This window comes from Neltuma alba, unplaced genomic scaffold, assembly GCF_004799145.2.
Source record: "Neltuma alba isolate B1F8T4 unplaced genomic scaffold, ASM479914v2 tig00003137_pilon, whole genome shotgun sequence".
Classification (NCBI taxonomy): Eukaryota; Viridiplantae; Streptophyta; class Magnoliopsida; order Fabales; family Fabaceae; genus Neltuma; species Neltuma alba.
This window is the reverse complement of record NW_021633155.1, coordinates 25,012-52,684: the sequence shown is the minus strand read 5'-3', so window position 1 is coordinate 52,684 and position 27,673 is coordinate 25,012. Positions and strand designations below refer to the sequence as shown.

General features: G+C 32.7%; 2 protein-coding genes across 2 annotated transcripts; both read right to left on the bottom strand.

The window, feature by feature from the left end:
• Window positions 1-3,154: 3,154 nt before the first annotated feature.
• LOC114740396 (BOI-related E3 ubiquitin-protein ligase 1-like) lies at window positions 3,155-4,702 on the bottom strand. Its single transcript, XM_028928540.1, has 3 exons — window positions 4,504-4,702; window positions 3,998-4,355; window positions 3,155-3,901 (listed from the first exon to the last, which is right to left on the bottom strand). Exons 1-3 carry the CDS (start codon window positions 4,557-4,559, stop codon window positions 3,368-3,370), a joined length of 948 nt encoding a protein of 315 aa, XP_028784373.1. The 5' UTR covers window positions 4,560-4,702; the 3' UTR covers window positions 3,155-3,367.
• A 15,974-nt stretch (window positions 4,703-20,676) lies between these two features.
• On the bottom strand, window positions 20,677-25,924 carry LOC114740397 (vesicle-associated membrane protein 721). The gene is made up of 5 exons (XM_028928541.1): window positions 25,594-25,924; window positions 23,644-23,785; window positions 23,436-23,556; window positions 22,228-22,290; window positions 20,677-21,037 (listed from the first exon to the last, which is right to left on the bottom strand). The coding sequence occupies exons 1-5, from the start codon at window positions 25,781-25,783 to the stop codon at window positions 20,888-20,890; spliced, it is 666 nt and encodes a 221-aa protein (XP_028784374.1). The 5' UTR covers window positions 25,784-25,924; the 3' UTR covers window positions 20,677-20,887.
• Between the last annotated feature and the right edge of the window lie 1,749 nt (window positions 25,925-27,673).

The window sequence follows — 27,673 nt, the reverse complement described above, 5'->3', positions numbered from 1 at the left end:
TGATAGACAGCAATCATGGATCTCTTGACAAACTGAAACCCTATTAATATATACATAGTGGCATTGGCATCAGTATCTGAGGTGACTTCCAATCCATTTCGAAAACGATTCTATTCTTCTTATTTTGTTTCTTTAATTCTCTTACAAGTTAAGTGGGTTGGGCAATTGGCATTCCCAGACGATTTCATTAGTTGCAGCGTAAACAGAATTAGGCAGTCACATTAAGTAATAGTTCCCCCACACACTCATTAATTAAATTGAAAAGAAACACATCACAAATGAAAGGCATATCCCTTATTGTGCGTGTGTGTGTGAGACCACTTCCATTATGTCAATCTGGAGGACCAGGCCATATGGAGCTAAAATAAAGAAGCAGATCTCTGATTTACGTTTGAAACAGTGAGGCACAAGAAAGAAATGAATATTATAGATAATAAGGAAGTAATGCCAATTTAAAGGTCAAGGATAGGAATACGGCAAAGATTTACAGAAATTAAACAGACTAACAATTTTTGCTGAAATTAAAGTCTGGGGTAAGCTATAAGGACGATGCATGGGTGATGATATATATATATATATATATATGTTGTATATTATTTTAGGTTAATTAATTAATGTTTGACCTGCTTAATTTAACAGAGACATCACTGTGCCTCTTAAATATAGGAGCCCCTATATATATATATATATATATATATATATATATAAATGAAAGGGAGATTCTTAATTATTTGGAGGGGCATGAATTTCGGTGAATTCTTATTAAATTGTAATATGAACATATACAGTGATTGGTGAACAGCTACATATGATTCCTTAAACATGGCTGAATTTTGTGGCATTGAGCTGTCGAGGATTTAGTATCAACGAAAGCATCGGAGCTGTATATTTAAATTCATATAGTAGTCAACTTGGGATTTATTAGAGAAGTGAATAATTTGATGAATTGAATCAGGATTTACATATTACTACCTCCGGTCCTTAATATAAGACTCCATTTGATTTTTATTTTGATCCTAAATATAAGACCCCAATCCACTTTGTCTATCATATTATACTCCTCCGGTCTTAATATAGGACCCAATTCTTGAGTTGTTTTGGTCCTAAATATAAGACCCATTTCTCATATTTATCAATTTTCTCTAAATTACCCCTATAGATACTCTCTCAACTATAATCAAGTAGAAGATGAAAATGAGGTATTAATAAAGATAATTATGGTGTTTTAGGAAAAATGTGTCATTTTTCTTATAATTAACTAATTCACCTAACTTTCTTAATCTAATCAAATTAGTTAAATAGGTCTTATATTAAGAACCGGAGGAGTATATTTTTTTCCAAAGTAGCCTTTCTAACAATAATAGTTTTAATCAATACACTTGATTAGCAAGGATATTTTCAGAAAGACAACACCTATTTAGGACACATAACTAACTCAATTTACTTCCTTAATCTTCTCAAATTAGTCAACTGGCTCTTATAATTAGGACCGGAGGTAGTAGCTTGTTTTTGAGGAAAAAAGTTTCTTAAATTTTATTTTCTTTTGAAAAAAACTAAGTTGATGGGAATGGGGATTAAGTAGATGAACTTGGATGTTAATTAACAATAATAGAGCATGATAGTAAATCAAGGATTTGAATGTATACTTTGCTTGGGACATTGGAGAGTAGAAAAGAGAAAGAGGGAAGTGTTTCAAGCAATGGTGCTGTGCAACAACCAAACCATTATGCCATCTTCACACTTTATCACCTCCCCTTTCCTTTTCATATATCCATATATAACCTTCTAATCCATCAATCTAATTTTAATATAAAATTTAGTTTGTAATGTAAATAAATTGCATTACAAATTAGATCTTATATTTAAAAATGAAATAAAATATTTGCTCCACCAATGTATGTTGATGCTTTGGCACAAAACAATTTGTTCAGCAGTGTTGCTGTCTCAAAGTGGGTCTTGAGAGCCTTACGTTGCTTTAGGTTATTGTTCAAGGAATTAGGACGTTAGCTTTAAGCTTTAAGATGGTAAGTTAAAGAATTAAATTTATCATTATGTAGTTTCTTGTAATGTTAGTTATAGTTAGTGATTATTGTAGTACATTTAAGCAGTACTGTTTAATAAGTTCAGAATGTTGGTTTTGATAGTACACAGTACAATTGGTGTGCTGGATATATGTACAACAGCTAAAATGTAGGTTCAGGTTGTATATAAAAATACAGAAAAATTGTTTTTTAGGGGGAAAAAAAGAGACTTTTTAGATCCGTTGTTCTGGAAAAACCAGTATGGATATAAGCAACTGTTTGTGTTGATATTTTGGTATGTGACGTAGATAAGCATTTTTACTGCCACTACAAAACGTATGAAGCACATGTAGGAAGGATGGGCATGGGAAGGAGAGGTAGGGAACAAGAATATATAATCCAATCAGAGATCGTTCGATCCTAAATATAAGACCCCTTTCATAGTATAAATTATACTAATTTATACTATAAAAGAAGTCTTATATTTAGAACCAGAAGAGTATACGCCTCCCCCACCCGTCTTTTATTTGCTTTCATGTATTCCTCTCTTTTTTAATCTACCCTCCATAATTTATTTATTTTTTTATAACTCAGAGTATCCTCAAATCACTTTAAATTATACTCCCTCCGTTCCTTATTATAAGAGACGAATAACCGAATTACGTTGATCAAAAAAACAGTTGAAATTAGTTAAGAACAATCAATGTGTAAAAAGTATAATTTTTTTCCAAAATGCCCTCATTAATAAAGAGAGAGAGCATGAGAGAGAATAATGGTAAATTATTCAAAGAAAGAGAAGTGGGAAGGAGAGAGAATGTGAGTTGGAAACAATAAATATGGGTAAAATAGGAAATCAACACACAAAAATAGAGACAACTTTTAAGTGTCTCTTATATATAGGAACATGGCATAAGTATCAAATGTCTCTTATAATAAGGAACGGAGGGAGTACTAATTTATGGTTTATGAATCAGTCTTATAATTGGAGCCTTCTACGAATCATCACCTCTGACAAAAGGTTTAATAAATGCATGAATTATAATGAATTTTTTTTAAAGAAAATTATAGTTGCATTCAATTCCAATCCCAACAAAAGATGAGACATAACCAAACAAAAAAAGATCCCACGATTGAAAGTACCATACTTGTAAGTAATGTGAGTAAAAATTAATTAACCAAATATCTACATCAGCCAGATGAGAAGGAGGGGGGGAGCAGGAGCAGGTGTGTATCAATAAAAGAATTTTCAAGTTCTATTTTTTTTTTTGTTTAACATTTTTCTAAATCTGTTCTTTGAACAGATAAAAGCAAAAATTAGAAAGGAAAAAAGAAAAGAGAAGTCTGTGTTAAGTGAAATTAACATGAACACTGGCGTTCATGCTGGAATGGCATACTGGACAGTTCCGAACTGTGGACCCACACGCTGTACACAGACACAGATGCCTACATGGCAGCAACAGCACTATCGATTCTCTCACCCCACACTTCTTACACATCCTTCCCCCCGCCGCCGCGTTCGTCCACCGTCGTTCTTCTTCGTCCTCATCGTTGCTCCCGCAACTTGACTCGGCATCGTCTGCCTGAGCCTCGCAGGTGCCGGCGACGTGGCGCTCCTCGGCGACGTGGGCAAGAACTTGTTCCAGATTGCTGCGTAGGGAATTTGCTGTGGCTTCGTTGGTCTGAGCCAGTTCTCTCCAGATTTGATTCTCCACACACAGGCTTTTCACTCTTTCTTCAAGCATCCAATTCACTTTCCCCATCCGCTGGATCTCGTCGTCTTTCTCCTTCAGCTTCTTCGTCATTGCCTCTTGGATTCCCGATATTAGCGCCGTCGATTGCCTCACCCTCTGCTTTTGTAACTCCATCCTCACTTTCTCCGTCTGGTTCAGATCAATACAGAGATGAATCAGTCAATCACGAAATCCCAATTCAAACAGGTGATAACAAAAAGGCAAGATGAAGAGGGTGGTTTTTACATGTTGCGAGATGAAGTGGTCGATCTCGGATTGCTGGTTCTGGAGTTGGCAGAGAATGTCTTGGGCGAGAAACGAAGAAGATTGAGAGGACAATTTGTTAATCTTGTGAGGGATCAGAAGAGCATTGGATTCGGCGGCAATAAACTGATCCCTTGGACGCTTCCTGATCGGTGCGGCGGCGGCGGCGGGGACGTGGCATGTGAGGCCACTGTCAGCCTTGTTGATGGAAGTTTTGGCGGAGGCTAAATCACAGAGAGTTGATGATTGATTATAAAACGGCAAGAAAGGATCAGCCATGGCAGAAGACAGAGGAAGCGGAAGAGGAAGAGCCGAATCCATCTGGCCATTGCATACATCACTGCAACAAGAACCAATAACTCATAAATATCACCAAATATTGAGAACAATCAAGAAACTCAGAATGGAAAAACCCAGAAGAGATTACAGTGTATATATAGACACTGAAGTGTTTGTGTATGTGTGTATCGATATATATATACACACACCTGTTTGGGAGGAACGGAGGAGGGAAGAGACTCATGTGGCGAGCTTCCACTGCCATGAAAAGGTTTGATTGGTGTTAGCTTGCCTGTAATGAGTAGATTGTTCTTGGCGTGAAGAAGAGGAAGAGGAAGAGGAAGAAGGCAGCAGAGCATGCAATAGAGGTGGCGAGGAGCCGAGGAGTAGGGGAGGCTTGAATGAATGAGTCGGGTTTATTTAGGCTTTGGTTTTGTGCGGAATTCAATTGAGAAAGAGAGAGAAAGTCAAACGCATCTTTCTAGACAGAGAAGGAACAGGTAATATAATTTAATAAATTAAAAAAAGGAAAATTTAAATTGCAACAGAAAATAAAAGGAAAAGGTAAATCATGTCATGGGGCCATAGGGGGTGGCAGATTTTGGGGGGTGTGTATGAGATTGGCTTTTGACCTTTTCTCTCGTTTTGGGAATTTGGGATTCCCATGTTTTTTTTTTTTACCTCCCTCTCTTTAATAATTAATAATTAATTTCCCCCGTCATCAACATCATCTTTCTCTTTCCAACCAAGAAAATCACCACCCTCTTAATTTTACCTCCAGCCCCCCCACTTTGTTTTCTTTCTCTTTGCCTTTTTCATGTTCCCTTGGCCTCACGCAATTGTCCCTCTCTTTCTTACAAGGACATTTTCGGCATTTCAGGTCCCCCCCACTACCCAACCCATACTCTACCATAATATGCATCTTTTCAGATGTAATACATATCATTTTCTTATTTTAATTGTAAAATTACGTGATTGTGAAGGATTGTATAATTTTGTTTGTGTACCCTTCTTGTGTACTTGAGCTATCCAATGCTGCTGAGGCGGCCGCAGTGCTCCCTCATCGGACGACACGTGGCCTCTTCCACGGAGCTGCTGAAAATGTGGCAATGCCAGATACTGCAAAGTGGCACAGGTGGGCCCTCAAAATGGGCCCACGCATGCTCGTGCAGGGGGCGTGAGGTTTGGCAGACACGTCGGAAGGGAGTGGGGGGCCCGCGAGGGATGGGAGTGGTGGGACCCAGATTTGTTGGGGAGCGGTTTCCCTGTTCCGCTACCTTTGTCTCCTTCCTTAACTGTTGGGTCTGTGTACGGACAAATAAGGAGGCGTGGAAGAGAGGGAGGGAGGGAGAGTTATCCGGTGCGTGGCAGATCCAGCGCATGTGGGTGCGCTGCATCCGAGTCAACAATGGAGTTATTATTCAATTAATTAAATCCGGAGCACAGTTTCGCAGATTAATTTAATCCTCAAAACAATAAAAGTATGCAATTTCTCCCCATTTTCCATGGTTCAGTCAATGTTTCATATTCTGTGGACAACTAGACAACACCCCATCAATAATTCTCTTTTTTTATTATACATATAAACATAAATGAAATTTAGTTAATTAATGTATCAAGAATATAATATCAGTAAATCATAATTTTTTTAAAAAAAATCATACCCTTTGGTAATTAATAAAATCTTAATAATATTCAAGGAAATGGATACAATTCTTGAGCAATGTTTTGGCTAATAGATTTCTCATTTCTAGGCAATTGTTCAATGAAGATAGTCATAGTAATTAAAATTAAATTTAAAACTGGATCATTACTTATAAAAAAAATATTAATTTTATCATGATCCTTATGTTAGTTCAATTTTCATATTGACTAATACAGCCATATATTTTGACATTAATTAACGATAATGCACATATCTTATGGTAATAAATTGAATATTGCGGTCAAGGAAGAAACCATTAAAACGAAATAATTTCATTTAAAATCATATTTGAAAATAGTGCCAGGCAGATACATGGATAATTATATTATATATAGCTGCCCCGGCTTGCCACTAAACTTTGTGTCTGGATACTATCCATGAATATGATAATTGATTTGTCGATCAAAGTTGTCAGACATTAAGGGAGTGTTTGGATAAAAACCAAACCATGGTTTCAGAAGTGCTTTTGCGGATTACGAAGTAAATATGTGAAGGAGGTTACCTCGTTTTGCGGAAAACTGCTTCTGAAACCACGGTTTTGGAGTATCCAAACAGAGGCTAAATGGGGAATCTAAGAGATATAATTTTCCAAAAGAAGAATAAATGCCATCTTATCACATGCACATATATACAACAATATTATTTCAATATATCTATATATGTATCTCACATATTTTTTTTAGAAAACTCAAATTAAATAAATGGTGAATGATTTCTGTTTAATATATATACAAGATCTGTGACAAACTTGTCACATGTAATTATATATATATGTCTATGCATGTTCGATTGATATTCCCACACTATACCTAAAGTTCTCATCATAACACATGCAACCACTAATTACAATTAACCAATGATCATAATTAAAGTAATTATTTTATTTATGTGTGTGTGTGTTCTTCTCTCTACATATGCTCACAACTTTAATGATTCGTCGTGCTTAATTAAAAAGTTAGGTCATTATTATAAAAAAAAACAAAACGATAACTTAATTGGCTGGTCGATTAGTACGTGCGTCCATTTATGGAGATATTCTTAGTTTAAATTACTTTTCCTGGTTGCAGACAGGCTTTGATATAATTATGATTAAAATAACATCAAAAATTGTTAAAGTGCAATTGATTATATAAGATGCTCATGTTTGGCTTTTACCTGAAAATGTGCAAGGCATAAACCATGTCGTGCAGAATCACTTGGGTGATAAATAAAACGAAAGGAAGTATAGAATAATTTCACTTTTCAAAGCCCTAAAAATTTATCTATATATGTATATATAAACGAAAAGTAAAAAAGCACATCTTCCTGCTTAGTGCCATATATAGTGTTGCATTATATACTTGCCACTTTACTATATACCTTCCCCGTCTTCTCCATTATTTTTCTCTGTGATTGGAGCTTTTTAGGTTAACTTTCGAGAGCTTCAAGCTTTAAGAAACTTGACTTCAAAACCATTCCCTGCCAAACTCTTATATATATATATATAAATGGCATGCAAGCAAACCATTATTTAATCTAATAGTAAACGAAAAGATTTAGGGGATATCTCATAATATTTATACATATATATATATATATATATATCATGCAAAGTTGTTCATATATAGTAACTCTCCTTAATATTATTCCATAGCTCGATTGAAAATATTTATGTACCTCTTACACATATATTTTGATGATATGGTCCACAATAAGAAAACACACACACACACACACACATTTTAGGGGGCAAAAAGAGGATTATTAACCGTAACTTGGTTAAATTTGCTCGTTATTCTGATTTAGTGAGCACGATTAATTTTGATTTTGGAATTAACAAGGGGGATTTGTTTAACTTAACAAAGACCCTATCAAGAGACCTAATTTTGCGTATTAATTTAATTCTTATTGGCAAGTACTTGAAAATTCGAGGCCTTTTTTCCCAAAAAGTTGGTATATATTATATCATATCTAGAGTTAGTGAAAGACCCAAATTTATTTCCTATCACAAATCAAACGAACTGGTGTACGTATATGATTCAAAGGGAAAGAATTTTGAAATTTTGGTGTATATATCAATTGCTTGGAATTTCAAAGGCCTAATATTCCAATACGTGCATTATTATTATTATTATTATTTTTGCCAACCACGTGCACTAACTTAAGATTTGTGAAATATCAAATATAGACATGAAAAATGCTATATAGTTCATTAACTTCACGTCATTGACTGCACAGTGTTAATTTAGTCAATATTTTGGTTGATCAAAGAAAATAAACGAGAAAAGAAAACATGGTCATATTTGTTTGCGGAGTTTCAGGCGAGAAAATCTGATCCTTCAGGGTTGAGGGGGTTTATTTTCCCTTTGATTCCGTTTCCACCCCATTCAAGCAAGCAAATCCTAATTTTCAAAGATGCCATCTTTAATAATTTAATTTCACTATATATATAGCACTATAATTTCAACTTCTTATGTTATGCTTTGTGATCTTCATGTTTGTCCCATGACCTTAATTATGCATTCAGAAGTCAGAGAACTAACCAGTATGAATCAAACTTCCTATTTTATTCACAAGTCAAAGTATTATAATTTCATTTGGAAAAATATGAATAATTGTACAAATTAAACGAATTTGGCATTTAAGTTAAAATTAAGGTTTTGTATATACGTATTGTTGAGTAACGATAAAGTAATTCCTTAATTAACACACAATTCAAAGGAGGATTTCCCCGTGGAATTAAAAAATGATAATCAATAATCTTGACAGACTAAAGAGATTACATAATTAATCTTAATTCTAATATTCACCGATATATCCTTTTCGCGGATTCATTCAATTGCATATTTGTAACATGATCGTATTTTTCATCCATGTGAGAAAAATACACCACCCAATTTAAAATTTAGGGTTTTCTAAGTACAATTAATATATTTATAGCTTGAAAAGTGGGGAAAACACATATATTGTTAATAAGCCTTTCAAATTAAGTATGGTTTATAAAAGCGTTACTTTAAGGAGCTCTCCTACACAATAGGCCAGTATTCTAGGATGAACTCTGTTTTAAAGTTTGTGCTTATAAAATATATTGTCACACACAGACATTTCCTTAATTAGCTTGGATTGTCACTTCCAATGGGCATATATTTGTGAGAGAATAATACCTCCCTTATACACATGGCATTAACTTGACATCAAAAATTTCAACTACTAAAGTAGGTGATCGATTTCCTTTAGTAAGGTGCCTCTTCATCTTTAGCCAGCTTGAATATAAAGGTAGCGTACCTGCCCCACTATATATGTGACTCATCCCAAAGCTAATAAGCTACATATATTCAATATGATTTGATTTATTAGCTTTTTTCAAATTTCTTTCAAGTGTTAAATATTCCCTGAGAAGCACGCACAAGCACAAGGTATGCCCATTTAGATGAAAAGAAAAGGAGCGGCCACCCGAAAAAGATATGCATAAAGAACATTAATTGATGTACACAGATTGATTCCCATATATATATATATATATATATATATATATATGTTCACCTCTCCGTCATTATTGTTCTTTTCTTTTCTTCCTTTTCCCACTACTCCATTTTCTAATTAATATGCTTCAATTAAATAAATACATGTTCTAAAACAAGATAAACTTTAACCTTTTTCTGCCTCTATTATTGCTTGCTGCCATCATATCATAGATACCTTCAAAACCAGCTATACTTAACCTTTAACCACCTTAGAAGAAAACAAAGGTATCATGCATCAACAACAACGAAAGCACCTCCAACGCTTTTTTTTTTTCCTTTTTCCTTTATTATTTTTTAATAAAAAAAGCATAAAAAAGTCATTGTACTTAAAAGAAAGTACACATCTATCTAGATAAAAGCAGGTTATACTATAGATAATGACCTTTATCAAAACATTGACTTCTATTTAATTCTCTCTCCCCCCGGCCTTCCCTCTGGCGGATGCTGCGTCCTTATTACTAAGTTATTCTATATTCTATTTTTGAGTGTCTTTGTGTGGGCCAAATCTCAATGTCCTGGAAATCTGATGAAGATAAGTTCGATATTCAAATTCCAATCTTGCCCGCAGATTTAAAAAGAAGAAGAAATTCTAAGCTTGAAACGTGTATGCGTATCTCTAGCTAGATAGCTAGCTATTTGTTGTTTGAAAAAGCCATTGGGTCGGCTCTTCAAGACAAAGAGAGAACGTGGTCTTAGGATTATAGTATGAAACATTATAAAAAACCAAACCTTGTTGGACAAAGTGATGTGAGTGAAACCCTAACCCTAACCCTAACCCTAACCCTAATGATGACACGCACATATAAAAAGAAGAAACGTGTGTGTGTGGAGAGGACCGATGGATGTGCGAGGGTTGTCGTTTTATGGTGAAAGGCTCCAAACGTAACTGCAGAGACAGTTTTGGTTGTATTTGGTTGTTACATGTGGGCTTGAAATTAGGACTATGCAAATATGGACAATTTTGACACAAAATGCCATTTGTTTTGGAAATCGATGATGATGACTACTATGATTTCGATGTCCATTTAACGTGTAAATATCACTCACGACTTTCCCAATTGGCCAGCTTAATTGATATGATAATTAATTAAATTATTGTCCCCCCACTTTCCTTGTAGCTTCCAATAACATCCTATTGATGATAATTGCTTTCCAAGAATCAGCATTATTATAATAGACATCGTTAATTGATGTCTCGCTTTTATCTTTCATATCTTTAGAAGGTTGAATTTCCATGCCAACCCAGTTTGAAAAGATCCTTCCACGATTCAAAAAGTTTGTCAAAGTTATGAACCGCGTGTAGAAAATTCAGATATCCAATTAAGACAATTAGGTGGGTGAAATTTCCCTTTTTTTTAATTTGGTTATATATGTATATTTAATCTTGAATTAGTTTTAATTAATTAATATGTTGTTTTTCCTTTTTATTAATTGGTTAGGACAAGATGTACGTACCCATGATTAAAATAATCGATGCTGTACGATGTAAAAACTAAATATCAATACTTATTTATTTCTAATTAATTCTATACTTTAATTTTAAGTAAAGCTAGGATATTATTTTTTTCCCTCTCTCCTAACCTCCAATGAAATTAAAAATTTTCCTTGACGACGACATACTGTGAAACCCACATTGGTTTGGAAGTGGATTACTTTGATTAGTTGGTGCAGATTTGAACCTATGCATATAGCATTCCAAGTGGGCGTCTCAATTATAGTTAAATGGAAACTAATTATAAAGTGCTCACGCTTTAATAGCAAAAAACGCAAAAGTAGATATCAAAGGGGGCCCCACAACAATAATTAAAATTTTTTAAAGTTTCAGATTCTTAACGTGGGTGATTATTGACCTAATAGAAATTAAAAAGAAAGAAACAGATCATCCGATTATTTTAATCCCAACACCTGATCAAGATTAAGTGATTTGACCCCATTGTGTCTTATTCGTTGATAATAAGCCTTAGACATTATATAGATTACTTTGAGCTAAAGTTAATTCTATATTAAGTGCAGTGCACAAATCTTCATTGCTTTCACATGATATCAAACCTGTATCCAAAGAGTTAAATATTTATTTAATATAACACCAATTAATTAATAAAATAACGACACCAAGAAAAGTCTCATGTATGTTTTTTTTTCCACAATATAATAATGCATGATGCGAAGCTACCCGAGTGTATGAAGAAAGAAACCTAAGTAACTGGGGCACAAAAAAATTAAACAATTAATATTAGTTAAATCTAGTTCAAGGAAGATGCTTTGTTTGGTATTTGTTTTGCTGTGTTGCTTCAGGGAAAAGATCTAGATCTCAATTATTTAATGATGGGACTTCATTAAATTATGCCTTGATTTTGTTTTGTCCTAAAGCCAGCAGAAAGGACGAAGAGAAACAAGCTGAGAGGAAAAAGGCAAATTTATAACCATGTGATTCAATTATTGTGCACATAGAAACAAACCAGTGTGCTAGCTTGTGCTGCATACATGAATCTATATATATATATATGTGAATAATTATTTAATAATATAACCTTCCTAGTCATTTCGTTCCACTAACTATGTTACAAGCTAGCTAGAATCTTCCCAAAGGTAGTTCAATGGATTCACATTAATTCACTGTACCAGTAATTATGTCTATTTAATTACTCCAGACACTCCCTAGCCTACTAGATAGGGCCTAATTTTGGAGATAGTGCATATATAGCTGGCCTTGTAGATGTATTATCCTCTCTATGCGCATATATGCATGCAACCAAAAAAAAATTAATGAGCAATTAATTAGCCACTCTATATATATATAAGTGCGGTTCACATATAAGACAATTAAATTCATAATGTTCTAAAACTAAATTAGATCTTGAATGTACCCTATGGATAGATCACTTAGAAAGTATTTTGAATAAGTGAGCATATATATTGGGAACATTGAATGGTCAGATTATTATTATTATTATTGGAATTGGGAATTATTAAAGATACATATTGTGAATGATGAAGATGGAATGTGAACACTGCAATAATTTGTTGGGTCTTAGGGTTAGAGAAGGTGCATGTAGACGGATGAAGAAGCATCATTATGAAGAAGACAGCCAAGTGGTGGTGGAGGACCAATTAAGATAAAATCCACAAAGAGGGAAAAGAACAAAAGAAGGAAAAGGTTGATGGATGGATGGATGGAAGGATAAAACCAGTAGACACGCACACATATAATAATATTATTCTGTTTCAATTTCAACTTTGTCATAAAATGCTTTCATGTACCATCTTGAAACATTTGTACACTATCCCCATGTGACAACTTTGTTTGTCCCTACCCAAAAATTCACACCCACCTAGCTTCCTCTTTCAATGTTTGTGGGGTCTACCCATATAGCTTCCATTTCCCAACCTGCTTCCTCATCATCCTTTCATTATCTCATTATTTTTGTAAGTATTCTTATTATCTTCATCATCATCCTGATTCTATTTATAAAATATTTTCAACAAGTCTTGTTATAATTTAAAAAAATCATAATTCTTGTTAGTTAATCATATTCTGAAGGTCAATAACTTTTTCAATTTTATTCACACTTAGTAGTTGCTGCGGGCTATAAATAAGATTATAAGAGTAATTATCTTCACTTTTTTTCACTTGAGGGACAGACACCCTGATATTATTAAGTATAGGATCACATCCCTGACTCTAGAGGGGTTATCTTCATTTTAATCGGTACTATTATTCCTTAAATTATCATATCGTGTGGGCCCCTTAAAACTCTCTCTCTCTCTCTCTCTCTCTCTACACACACACGTTAATTTTGACTAAGTCTTGTTGAAAGCTTTAGTCGGAAACGATAATGATGATGGGGATATAAATATGACGAAGGCAGTGTGTAAACCTGACCTGAGCTGCTTTTATGCCACCCAGAAGTTTCTTGCAGCTCGACAATCCCTTACCGTATTTGTCAAACAAATCAATTCCAACAAAGTGGCACGACAACAAAATTATGATTAGACCTTTGAAAATTTTATTTTTATTAATTATCTATACATTTATATGTACTGCTAATAATCGTGTTTGGTCACTTTCTTTCATTTCAAGCACAGTTCATCCGTGTTTGGTCCTTCACGCGTATGTCTAGCTGCATTTTCAAAATCAGCCCCAACGTCCACTCCGCAATATACAAATTGACAATGACATTCATTGTTTCTTTACTTACCTTTTTTTCCCTCTTCTAATTATTTAAACTCCCATAATTAATTATGTATTCATTGTTCTTACTACCTCCGGTTCTAATTATAAGACCCAGTTGATTTATTTGAGGAGATTAAAGAAGTAAGTTAAATTAGTTATTTGTAATAAATAAGTGTTGTCATTCCTAAAATATCCTTGCTAATTAAGTGTATTGGTTAGAACTATCATTATTAGAAGGACTATCTTGGAAAAAATAAATAAATATAAGAGAAAAAATGAATTGGGGTCTTATAATTAGGACCAAACAAAAAGTCAAATGGGGTCTTATATTAAGGACCGGAGGTAGTATCATCATCTATACATCATGACTAGCGCACTTATTAATATGAAAATGTATAATTGAGGATGACTAATTAATTCCCCATTGACATTAATGGAGCCAGATTTGATTATGCATGGCAAAATAGTTAGTTAATTAATAATTAACAGCGCAATAAATGAGAAGCCAAACTGATGGAGAAATGGAGATTGGGTTGCGTCATTTTCTTAGAATTTCTCTAACGGAGGCTGCTGGCGGATAGCCACCAACGGAACGAATGACTCGAAATTAATTAAGTCTGTATAATATAAATTGAATGAATTATATAATTAATTAATGATAATAATAAATAATGAAAATCTCTTTAGTGTTGTCATGAGTCACGTAGTACTTTATCAAAACCATTAATTATGGAGGCCCACACGATAGAGGTTGTGTATGAGCCAACCAGTATCTTTAAACATCAATCTCTTATCGTGACGTAGATGGCTGATTGATTCTTTGTCTTCTTTTATTTATCTATTTTCCAGACAAATTATATATATATTTTCTTTGTCATTATCTTTAAATACTTAATCTTATGATCATAAACAATTCAATCAATGCAATAAAGCTTAGCATGATTTAATAATGCACGAGTGTTTGACAAATGGTGGAATCCCATAATATTAATTTAAATTAAAACTCCACCACCCTTAAATGGGTTTAATTTTTTTTTTAAAGGTTTGATTAGCTCACTCCCAACTTATTGTATACGTCTACTTCTTAATTCTTAATTACATATATTAACATAATCTCTCAATCGAGGGCTTTAATTATTTGTTTAATCGCATAATCAGCGTGGTAAGAGCCACCACATGGCATGCATGCGTTATCAGAAGTTTAACATTAATACGTTTCACTTATGTAAGTAATGTAACAATAATGCAATTAATTAATTAGAGGCTACTGTTTTATTTAATCATCAGGTGACAAATTGACAATATCATATGGTAGTATATTATTCATATGCATGTACGTGACTCTAGAGAACCATGACATGTTAATTAATTTGAAATCAGTAGACATTTTGATCATTTATGAAGTTTAGTCTTTCTGTTATTAACTAGAGGCGTTTTAAGAGTTTTAGTTAAATAATTAAAAAAAAATCAGATCGAGAGAAAAATATAAAGTTGAGCATTTGATAATAAATGAAGGGAAATACGCCCATTATTATATATTTGATTACTAAACAAGGGGGAAAATTAAGCTAAAAACATCTTAATTTTTGCCTGCTGTTTAATTTTAATGGATATTTTAAGTATTTAGACTAGAATATTATTTAATGGAGGAAGAAACTCTTCAAATAACATAACTTTCATTACGAGGTAAAGGTTATTACATTTATAAAATAAATATTTGTTGTGAGGCAAAATGACAAGGCATAATTATGCGTGTCATCTGTTTTTTACTAAGGAATCTTCAAAGCTGAATAATATTGCTACAAATTAATAATATGTTTTTAGTGCAAAACTTAAGAAATTATTTATAACCCCTTTGGCCTTTAGAAGATCATGATTCTTGCAGACCAAGTTTGTTTTTTTGGGGTCAATTACAGACCAAGTTTATCTAAAATTTTATTATTAATAATTATTAATTACAGTACAAGAAACAGCTAATGATGACAATTCTTCAACAGAGAATTTAAGCCGAAAGAGATAATCATCCAACACATAAAAGAGATGGAGGGTTCATATATATTTAATTAATCATATTTTTGATTTGGTCCTACATTCATATATATAATAAAGCTGCTTTCAGGTGACAAAAATCCATATATTTATTATTACTTACTACTATTACTGCTTTTTACCCAACATGCACGTTTGATTACTTTTGGCCTGCTCTCTCTCTCTATATATATATGTATATTTATATTCACCTAATTAATTAAAAATATTCAAATATTTTAATTGAAAAAAAGTTGCAATTGGGCCTGTCATGTCAGATTAAATAATTAACAGGATAATTAACACTCTAATTTAGGAACAAATTAAAGATAATGCATTGGGAGGCAATAATTAATACATTAATTAATCATTTTCAATAACTGCACCGCCACCATGCTTCCTCACAACTTGTTCGACCTATTTTATTGTAATTATCATACGTAATTAAATAATTAACTAAAAAGATCTTATATACATACTCACACATTTATATACATATATTTTTATATTTATATAACCTAACTTAGAAGAAAGGAATCAAATCAAATCATGCATTAAGATCATCAAAACCCAGAATTCTGCCATTCATAATGTTAGGTGAAACGTTGATCAGTGAAAAGACAACGACAAATAAAATATATGAATCTGCTGATCCAATGTGCCTTTGAATAATTAATTGTTTAAAACTGCCGCCCGATTTGATCGTTGCTCTTCAATTTTTTTTCTTTTTCTTTTTCTTTTTGAATTTTGTAATCCATTAATTGATTAATATATGTAGTTAATACATGTGTAAGTATAGGATTAGATAAGAGTATTATCCCATCTAACCTCTGGTGCTTATAACCATCTTCAGTTTTTTCTTCTTTGGCCTTACATGACTCGTGAAGCTGCCAGCCTCTAATTATATAAAAGATGAACACAACATCTTGACTTTCTCAAAAATCATTTTGATTTATTATCCGTGACGGTGGACAAATGAATAAATTAAAATAATAATATAGGTCAGCATCTAATAATTTTCTAATTGTTTTTACTGATTTAAGAAAATTCAAATCCATGCCTTTCTTTGACATGATAATATATATTGGATTAGTTGAGGAGGGGTGAGTTATAAAACCGTTACGTAGCCACAAAAATAGAAAATAATAAAATTATTAATATATATAAGCTGTCCAAAGGATATTTAAAACTGAATATATAAAACGTGAATAAATTAAAATATTCAGAAAAGGTGGATGCATGTGGAAGTAAAAATCTCGACTTCAGACCATTTCAAATTATCGGAACCTTCACAGACTTGTACGTCTCTTCCTCTTGTTAGCTTTTGGATAACTTCAGAAGTTCACCAAGTAACGATGGGTTGGTATTATTGATGACTTTATAACTTTTATAGTATAATAGTATAAAAGCTCTTCTATAGCTAAAAATCATGAATCCCATGATATTTATAATTTCAAAATGTCAGTATTTTTTCAAAATTAAAAAAAAAGATGAATTAAAGTTTGATGATTTGAAAAAATAGATAAATTTAATCGCTTGAGAAACTTTTGTATTAAAATCCAGTCACTAACCAATCTCTCACTTTCCATTATTAAATAGATTAATCAATAACATCAGTGAAAAATGATTACATATAATATAAAAGTTATAATGGCTTAACCGTTCATAATAAGTTTGAATTGTTCTTAATCTCTGTGAAAATTGCATGGCATTCCTAGGCCACCATATAATTTATTACAAGGAACCAGTTATAAACATGTAAAGTATTTTTTCCAATGAAATATATATTTGAATTAATTTATGTATGATATAAGTCAATTGACAATTAGTTTTGGACATCGTCCGGCTTTTTGTAAGTATCAGTTTAAAAAGTTCAATTCTTTTATCTATTAACTTGTTGGTTACTGGTTCATAATTAACTAAACAGTTCTAGTAAGAGACCCTAAAATGAGCTTTTATTTTGGTACCAGAGTAGAGATTTTGGCAAAAAAGAAACTAGAACGTTGTGCCCAAATGACAAGCTATTACCATGCTAGAGTGAGATTCTATATCAGACTCAAAAGTGTTTTGATAATCGACTACCTTATTAGAGATGGGGAGACGATTAACTTTCCATTTCCCAAAAGTTGTGGTAATTAAAAAAAAAACATTTACTTGTGTGTAATTAATTAATGCTATAAATTCGCAGAAGTCAAATTAAAGTACTCTTTTGGTCCTATTTATAGGACAGAGAAAAAAATATATTTTGATCCTATTTATAAGCATTGAGAGAAATTTTTTGTACATATGTACAATTTTAACCTTCATTTATTATTGTTTTGACTTTGTTTACATGAGGTATAGTGTATATTAAATAGAAATAAAAGTAAAAAGTTATTGAATTTTAAATGAGAGTTAATGAAGTTGAAGGTTGTTCTTAGTCTATGTAAAACATGTTGGAAGTGATTTATAAATAAGACCAGAGAAGTAAGAGTTTTTTGTGGTATGCCTTCTCAAGTTGTTTATATAAATTGTCTTCTAAAAACAAAAATTGATCCAAATTAAAAAGTTATTAGTTAAAACATTAAATGAGGTCTGATTCTTAACCTTATTCTTTTTCTAGCTCTTTTTTTTTATAACTTTAGGGGGTATTATAAGGTCTCTTTTTTAACCATTGGGGGGCATAATTAGAATACTAGGATATTTTCAAACAAATAAAGTAATTGAACAATTTTTTTTAATCTGCGTGAAAAATGTTTAAAATATCTTATATATATAATTGGAGAATATATTTATATATAGTGAGTATAATAGTATAGCACCATCAAATTGCACCAATATTTAAAGAGTTTTAAATTGATCAATGAAATTAATAACAGAATAGAATTCAAAATCAGTAACATTTGAGCCATGAAAAAATATGAAATATTGTGGTTGAAAGCCGTCACAGTTAAACACCCCTTGGGAAATGCAAGAGTCATGTTGCTAATTCAATCTCACACTTCCACCAATTAAACCCTCAAAATCTCATAAACTAGAATACCCCGCCCGTGTCATGGCACTGAAGCTTTAATTTTTAATAGCATTTCCAACCATGTATATGTCATGGCACAATGATTTTAGCTTAAAGCAAGTTCACAGACACAATACAAAATGGATTTATATATGCATGACTGGTCTCAAAAATTAATTCTACCCACAGTTCTAATTATAAGACCTCATTTGTACTACAAACGAGGTATTATAATTAGGATTGGAAATAGTATATTCAAGAGAAAACTCTTCGCTTTTTTTTTTTTTTAAAGGGAAGACAGGCAAAGTTCTCTGTCTAAACTAGTAAAACATTTTAATTCTGAATGGCTGAATTGGAATGGCCGATGTCTTGTAAGTTATAATTGAATACATGCGAGGTGCTGGATATTTTATAACATCATTTATATTAATTAAGATACTGTTTTTTACAAGTTTAATTAATATACTTTCTAAAACAAAAAGTTATGAACGAAACAATATTGTGGGGCCTGAATTTTGGGAAAATGACAGAAAAAATCATAGAGACTACAAAATCTCAAATCAGGGATTCTCATAAAAATATGTTGTTATTTATAAGTCAATTGTTGTCAAAAATCTGCTAAAGAATTATAACGAATCTTGATTTAAGATTTTATAATTTTTATGGTCTTTGTCTATCATTTTCCCTTGAATTTTTTTTCCTTCATTTTTCCAATTAATTAGAGAAATAAGGGCCGTAACTCCAAGTAATATAAGCCGCATTTGATTTTAACCTCATTGCGAAATGGGTCTAAAAACTGGACCCAAACTTCTAAAACATGGGCTGAACAAGAAGACTCTCTCTCAAGCTTTAGCTTGCCTATGTATCTGGAGAAAAAAAGGCCTCTGGGATCACTTGTGTTTTTTCCCTTAAACAAATGAAGCATGAACAATTTTACTCTGCACACGAATAATTAACTCAACCAACAAAAAGAAAGGTAAATAATTTCATTTTGACTCCTTATGAAAAACCTCAACCGACCATTGAAAAAACCATATGATTTCATGGGCAACCTTCTAAACAGAACACCTGATAAACCTAATATTATTTTCCTGTTCACTATAATATTTTAAAATATCCTTTTCTAAAAACTATTGGAGATAGTTTGGAAAAAAAGGATAAATATGGATGACATAATGAATTCAGGCCTCACGTCTAGTAAAAAATTTACTTCTTAATTAGATCCTACATTTAGGACGGAAAAGTATACATGCTTTTTCGGATTTTTGGTCACTAGAAAAGATATATGGTTAGCTTCTTTAATTCAACTTAAAAAGCTTGATACATGATTTTTGGCAACTAGAAAAGATATATGGTTAGCTTCTTTAGTTCAACCTAAAACCTTGATATTGTACCCAAAACAAAAAAATTTCTTGATACACTACATATAGGTATGTGAGAAATCACGTGATCACTAGTCAAGTATGGACTTTGATGTTGCATCAAGAGACCCCCTTATTGACAACATATCATGGCGGGTTTCTTTTTCTGGCCCTCAATATCATGGCACGTTGAAGCGATAAACTTATCAAATTGGTAAGAGGGTTGTAGAAAAGGAATACAAAAATGGAGAGAAGAGACTGAGAGGAAAGAACCACAGAGAGAGAGAGAGAGAGAGAAATCAAGAGAGAATCAACATAAGGAATTACAATCACCACTTAACCCACATATATAGATATTAGGAATGACCAAGAATAACGACTGCTCTAACGGCTACTTCTTTCCTGATTTCCCCCTAACTAACTATTTTATTATTCACACATCACAAAATACATTTCTTTTTTCAATACTCACTTGATTTATTTATGTTTGGCAAACCACTAAACCAAGTATAGCTAAGAATGCCAGTCTTCCCATATCTTAAACTAATATTCGGCTAGGGTTCTATATCCATCTCCCTTCTAACAAATGGAGGAAACAGATAATTGAGATGCAACAATATAGAGAATGGAAGGTAGATTTTAACAGAATTTAATATTCGTCAGGGAATTCCATCATATTGTAAGATCTAGGGACTGCAAAGAAGTTACCGATATATGGGCCTAGCTAACTTTACTACATACAGAGTCATAACAAGAAGTGATATTTTCCCTCATACATAATCACAAAACGTTTCAGACGACAATATAAAATGTTTCAAGGACAGTGGTGCTCATTTTCCACAGTTGAACCCATGACAGACAGATAGGACGATTATGAGAATGAGTGCTATCAAAATTCCCAATACAATCAGCTTGATCTTCATGTTTTGTAACCACATTTTCCGACGGATTTTGGTCCCTGAATTTCTGAAGTCTTGTGCCTGAAATGAAATTGGTTTTTGGCATCAAAAGACAAGGGGGCAAGCAGTTAAAATTGGAATCTAGATGCATACTACTCTAATTCTATTTTCTTTTGGAAGAACTACGCTTGAGGACCACATTCACAGATCTTTCATTCCTAACGACTCCTAATGATAAATAGCTATTGTTTCACTTGTAAATTTATGTTGCCTAAGTGATAAATAGTGTTAAATATCTTCTTAGTTGTAGATTGGTGTAATGTGATTAGGTTTTCTAGTTGCAAGAATCAGTGGGACATTAAATAGTAGGACTGTTTTACTGTTCAACTTTAATCCTTGAGCATCAAACCAGTGCCAGAGATTCTGCAGAAACCAATGTTTTAAATCTGCACTGGACATTAAAAAACTATATAGAAAAAAATTAAAAGCTATTAGTTAAACAAGATTCACAAGTTAGCATCCAAATGTAAATAAGATAGAAAACTAAATCCATTGTCAGATTATTAAGTCTCTAATTACTAATACTACCTTCGGATCCTTAGTATAAAAGCTAGTTTAACATAGTCTTAAATATAAAATCTCAATTCACTTTGTCTCAAATATTTTATTTATTTTACCCTCAAGTAATTCCTATAGTAGTTGCATATGTTAAGAAATTACCATCAATGGATAATTCAAACACCCATGATTAATAAGTATTTTAGAAAAGACAACATCTGTTTACTATAAATAATTAATTTAACTAATTTTGTTAATTTATCCAAATTAATCAACTAAGTCTTATATTAAGGACTAGAGGTAGTAATTATATGAAATAATAATGCTTGCATACCAGTTAAATATAGGAAGAAAAGCTTATCCGGAAAGTATACTATTTTGTGCCAAGAGCTAAAAACAAGACAAGGGTTCGAACCAAGTCAAACCAATAACTTGGCTGGTTTTCTTTATTTTTTCCCCATTTTTGACTGGCTTAACTTGTTCTCTCTCTCTCTCTCTTTTTTTTTTTTTACCAATTTTGTAAAAATTCTGGAATGGTTCAAACACCAGTTTACGGCTCCATCAGTTCAATCCAATTTTCATTATACCGGTAGAAACTAAGGGAAATATTCAAGAAAGCAGAATACTCGCATATTCGCCAAAGAATGCACATAAATAAACCTTCAAGCACTCAAAGACAGGCAGATCCACATAGCAAAGTAATACACACTAACCTGGTGATGAAGATTCTCAGTCTTGTCTACCAGAAGCTCTATCTTTTCCCCCCTATCCAGAACCTACATAAGATTATAAACACAACTTAATATGAATAAATGTCCTCGCATGCATAATACTTCTTCATCCACTTGAGTTTAAGAATGCGAAATGTATAGCTACATTTTTGCTGCTTCTCTGCGGACTTTGGGATAAAGAAACAGCAAAAAGTTCACATTTATGTGACTAAAATAAAAATACGTGAACTTGAAAGCACCATTTATGCAACTAGAATAAAAGAAGTTCAAAGAAACATCACAATAATACTCAAATTAACATTTATGATATTGGCCTCAATGACTGAAGCTCTGACAAAATGAAAATTGAGGACATCTAAGTTCTAAATTATTTCTCTACACTCTCCCTCACTTTTCTTTCTCAAATTAGGCTGTCAAGCTACTTCAAGCTATGCCACAGAATCCTTTTTTTTCTCAAGTTGTATCCCAGAAAATTTGAAATCAAAGTTGTAATTCAACCTCATTTGGGGTGTTCCACTGCTCATGGTCCACCAGTTAAGTTTAGTCAATTTCAACACTCCTAAGTGAACACGTCAATTGTTTACCTATAAAAAGAGAAGAGCAGGATCTGTCAACCTCAAAAAATGAAGCTCCAATTTAGATGAGATGGTGAGTGGCCTTGCATTTAAGATCTATCACACAGAGTGGCTTCATGTGGGAGTATTTGGGCCTTAGGGGTAAGGACTGATTCAGTGATAATTCCGGAACTAAACTTAGGTGACGGAATGATGTCAAGAGAGGCATGGGATTGGATCAGACTTCAAAGGAAAAGGCACATTAGATGGTGCATAATAACAGGCAGTTTCACAAACAAAGAAGTAATCGATTTGCGTCTAAAATGTCCAAAGTTATACTAATTGGTGAGTGGAGTTGGAGTTTTTTACCGACCAACCACTGAACCAAACCGAAAAATGATAAAACAAATTAAAATAGTTTTAGCAGATTTGTGGTTGATTTTATAAAATGCTAGCCAAGATTAACATATTCATCATAGCTATGAGGTTTCCGTGCATGTAGCTCTGATGCTTCACTCTCTGTATTCTATAGTCATTATTGTTCATAAATAATTGAACAAATTCGTATGTTCCAACATAATGCAGAATCTTTGTATTATACCCTAAAACCAATGCTGCTAACTACTAAATTTCTACCTTTTCAATATTCTCCATCATGACTCCTTTAACTTCTGAAACCTGAGCTTTCACTTTTGCAAGCTTGCTTATCTCTTCAGGGTGCTCAACACAGTACTGCATATGTTCCTTCAATTTGGGCCTGCATTAAAGACCCTCTTATACCAGCGCGTACACAGGAAACGTCTTCCAACATTTAATTTATTAATTTTAAACAAAAGCAAAATACCCAAACTCCTTGTTAAGGCTGTTGACAGTAGCAGTAGCAGCTTTTCCCCCACCATATTTGGCCACAAAATCATCCTTGACACGCTCGAGAAAAGCCATGGGTACCTGTCTTCCAATCGACTCATCTGCAACAACACAATATGCTACAGCATTCCAAAAGTCAGTCATCTGTCAGCAGAGTAACGACCTTCAAGATTTACAATAGCCTCTAACAAAATTGCACGCACAGTTGATATTATGATTGCAAAGATGAGTTCTTTCAAGAACAATCTCAACCCAGCCTGAGTTAAAGCATAAAATTAAGAAGCAAGAATTGGTCTAATGGCTTATTTATTGACCACTCTATAGGCAGGGATTCCTATCACATTTGACCAATAATAAGAGGCTCATCCAAGCACAGTGGTTTTCAAACTTTATTGGTTAAAACTGTGAATTATCATGAAACGTTGACTCAGTTTCAAATCTTACAACCCAGATATAAATCCCAATATTGTTTTTTTTTTTGGGCCAGAAACCCCAATATTGTTTCTCTTTCTTTCCTTCTTCTATACTTATTGGTTAAAACTGTGAATTATCATGAAAAGTTGATTCAGTTTCAAACCTTACAACCCAGATATAAACCCTAATATTGTTTTTCTTTCTTTCCTTCTTCCCTAAAACAGGCATTTGTTCATGCCAACTATGTCCAACAACGCCAGAATACGACTATTTCCTCCCAGCAATACATATATCATCAAATTAAGCGAATTTGTAAAGGTTAAAAGATTGAAAAAAGATAAACATGCAAAATCATTATATAGCGTAAAAAATAGTAATAAATAGAGCACTCTGAGGATTCCAAACATAGTTCTTCTTCTTTAATTCTGGCTAGCCTGTCATCGGAGGAATTTGAAAGCAGCACTTTTTAAAAAGAAATTACCGTATACAATCCAGTGAAATGCAAAAGCAATTTCAATACCAACAGGATTTTCCTCTTGTTTATGGCCAATAAGTCCACAAAAAGAAGATAAATGGTAAAGATTTACGCAATTATGATCAGCCAAAGCATTGCACGTGAAGACCGTTTGTGTCACATTTCATGTCCATAAGAGCAAAAGCTCCAACTCCCTTTTTCTCTAAATATGTTTTGTTGATAGGGTTACAAGGCATCTCTTTGATGGAGAGACATTTGATGATCACTAGTATGGAATATAACTTAACTACAGGTTTCAGATTCCATACTTGAAAACCTTGTTCTAGTTCTTTTGTTTTACTACCATCTGTTTTATATTTAGATCTATGAATTATTTCTCAAAACAAGATATAGCACGACCTGAAGAATGGAAGTATCTATGGGCAACAACTTAGATGGACGACTGATCTCTCTTTCTCGCCGTTTCAACATTGCCAGCGTTAAAAGAGGAACTAGAATATCTAAAATAAACCAAGCCACCATCAAGCAAGGTAGTTGATTTGAATAACTCGAGGATCCTAGAGAGGTACCTTTGAGAGTTAACAGCATCCTTAAATTATTCACTCTTTAACTCCTAATCTCGGAAAATGTGGGCTCCAATACACATGGCGTGGCGTAATCTATTGTATTTTAAGATCTTCTATTTTTAGCATGGAGATATTAAAAAGCACGCTAAGAGCGGGACATAGAAAATACCAACATATTACAGCTCAACCTGATGTGTTCTGAATCAAGGAAAACAGCAACCATCGTGCCCCAAAAAAATAAACATAAAACCAACATATCACTATGAAGAAGTTATCTGTGAAGAATTAGCAAAAGGAGATTTCGCAAACCACCTAATCGCACTTGAACTTTTCGTCTGAGAACCCTATATTCAGAAACTATCATATCTAATCTCTATAATCCTTTCTAAATAGGGATAAATTACATTCAAATCGCACATCAAACCAAATTTACTCAGAAGAGTAGGAATGAAATTAAGGAAGGAAGACCTACTGTAGCCATTATCAACGAGGTAGTTGAAGGTGTGACCATCACAGTTGTAAGTGAACTTGTTGTTGGTAGCTGGAAGCTTCTGGAGGCACTGAAAGGCGATGGAATTGAAGTTGCCACTGAATTCGGTGTAGTCGGCAAGAATCAGAGTTCCTCGAGAAACGAAGGCATAGATCAGAGGCTTCTGGCTCATCTTGTCGTCTCTGAATAGCTTGCAAGGGATCCGAAAGAGAGATCGATCGGAGATCAGATTTGTTGGTGAAACAGTTTTTGTGTTGTAAGGAGACGAGTCTTTATCTCCTCCGGCCTTGCTTCTTTTCTTGCCTGGGGGAAGTGGAAAGTAAAAGAGAAAGGAGAGGTTTAATTCGCAAGTTTGAAAATTTTTCCATTTCCAAGGCTTTGTGGTTTTAGCGACAAGTGATTTTACCAAAGCAATTTCGGCCCCAAAAAAAAAAAAAAAACAAAAGAAAGAAACCGAAGCAATAATAGTGATGCATCATTTGCTACAGTGAAAAGTACAGCTTAATTGTCTAACTTCATATGAAATTTTAATTTAGGACATTAATAAGCAAATATTGATTTTTTTCCGAACATAAAATTCATAAATATTGAATTTATAATTTAAAATTCTCACAAAATATTCATGAGTAATGATATATTCACTTTAATTTAAAATATAAAAATAAGTGGATGAAAGATCATTTCTATTATCATTTAAAATATAGCATCTCATTAATAGAACAAGCGTTACAATTCAATTAAATGACTAAGAAGATACTCCCTCTTTTTTTATTATAAATTTTAAATAACTAATTTATGAATAATAAATAATAAATTAAAAATAATTAAAAATAATAAATATATTAAAAATATATTTTTGTTTCCAAACATGTTGTAATAAATGAAAAAAAGTATGAAATAGAAGGTGTGGAAAAAAATGATAAAAGAGATTACGGCCAGAGAGAGAGAGAAATAATTAAGGATAAAATTAAAAAAATAAATTAAATGTTAACACAAACATTAAACTAAAATTTATAAAATGGATCACACTCCTTCTTAATTTTATTTTATTTTTTGAATGATGTATAGATTGTATTCTATCCAAATGACTATGTATTATTTTAATATTTTAAAGATTAGATTTTGAGAAATTTGTTGAAAATGTTCTTGTTACGAAATTTACTGCTTAAAAGTATTTTAAGGACTTGAATGCTTGAACAATTACAGCCCATTTTCGGCACACTAATTCTTCTTCAACCATTTGTGTATGTCTTCTTTTACATGCAATTCTTTTTTTTTTTTGCCTAAATTCTTTTACATGTAATTCAAGGTATATTGCTTGTAACATAAGAAGAGTTGAATCTATTGAGAATAAATTGTATATAGCATAGCAATAACATATACTACTTTCGGTTCTAATTATAAGACTCGTTTATAGTCTATAACAGGGTTTTATAATTAGAATCGGAGGTAGTAATTTATTGATACATGACAAATGATGCAAGTTAAGGGATTGGAATGAATTGGCATAAATCATAATTTTTTTAAATCAATACATAAATGATGATTTATACACATTCAGAATCCAAGAGAAAGCTGCTTGAAGACTGCTATAAGAACTCATCTCACCGGAGAAAATAAAGTATTTATCCCGCATAATAAAATGTAATGCACATGTGTTCATATTTTACTTCAATTTTGATCAAGGTTGTTGCAATTTATTTTATTTGAAGTAGGTTCTTTTTTTTTGGCCATCTATTTGAAGTGGGTTCTCATTGTTTTATCCTACACTTTTAATTTACAAACTGTATAAAAATGAAATTTCACAAAGCATAAATTATAGAGTTTTTTTTTTTTTACCGAAGCATAAATTATAGAGTTAATGCATGTATCTCGTCAAATTATGGTGAATGAATTAAAAAAAATAAATGGTAGAACTTAATTTAAAATGGGGGTAAATTACCCAAGACGTGCGAATTAATTTTATCGATAAAAGCGTTTGTCCAAAATCTTTTCTAATCATCAGAGAGCGGTCAAACGGCAGGAGAGGGAGAATAAGGCCGAACGGCAGATCAACGAGCGA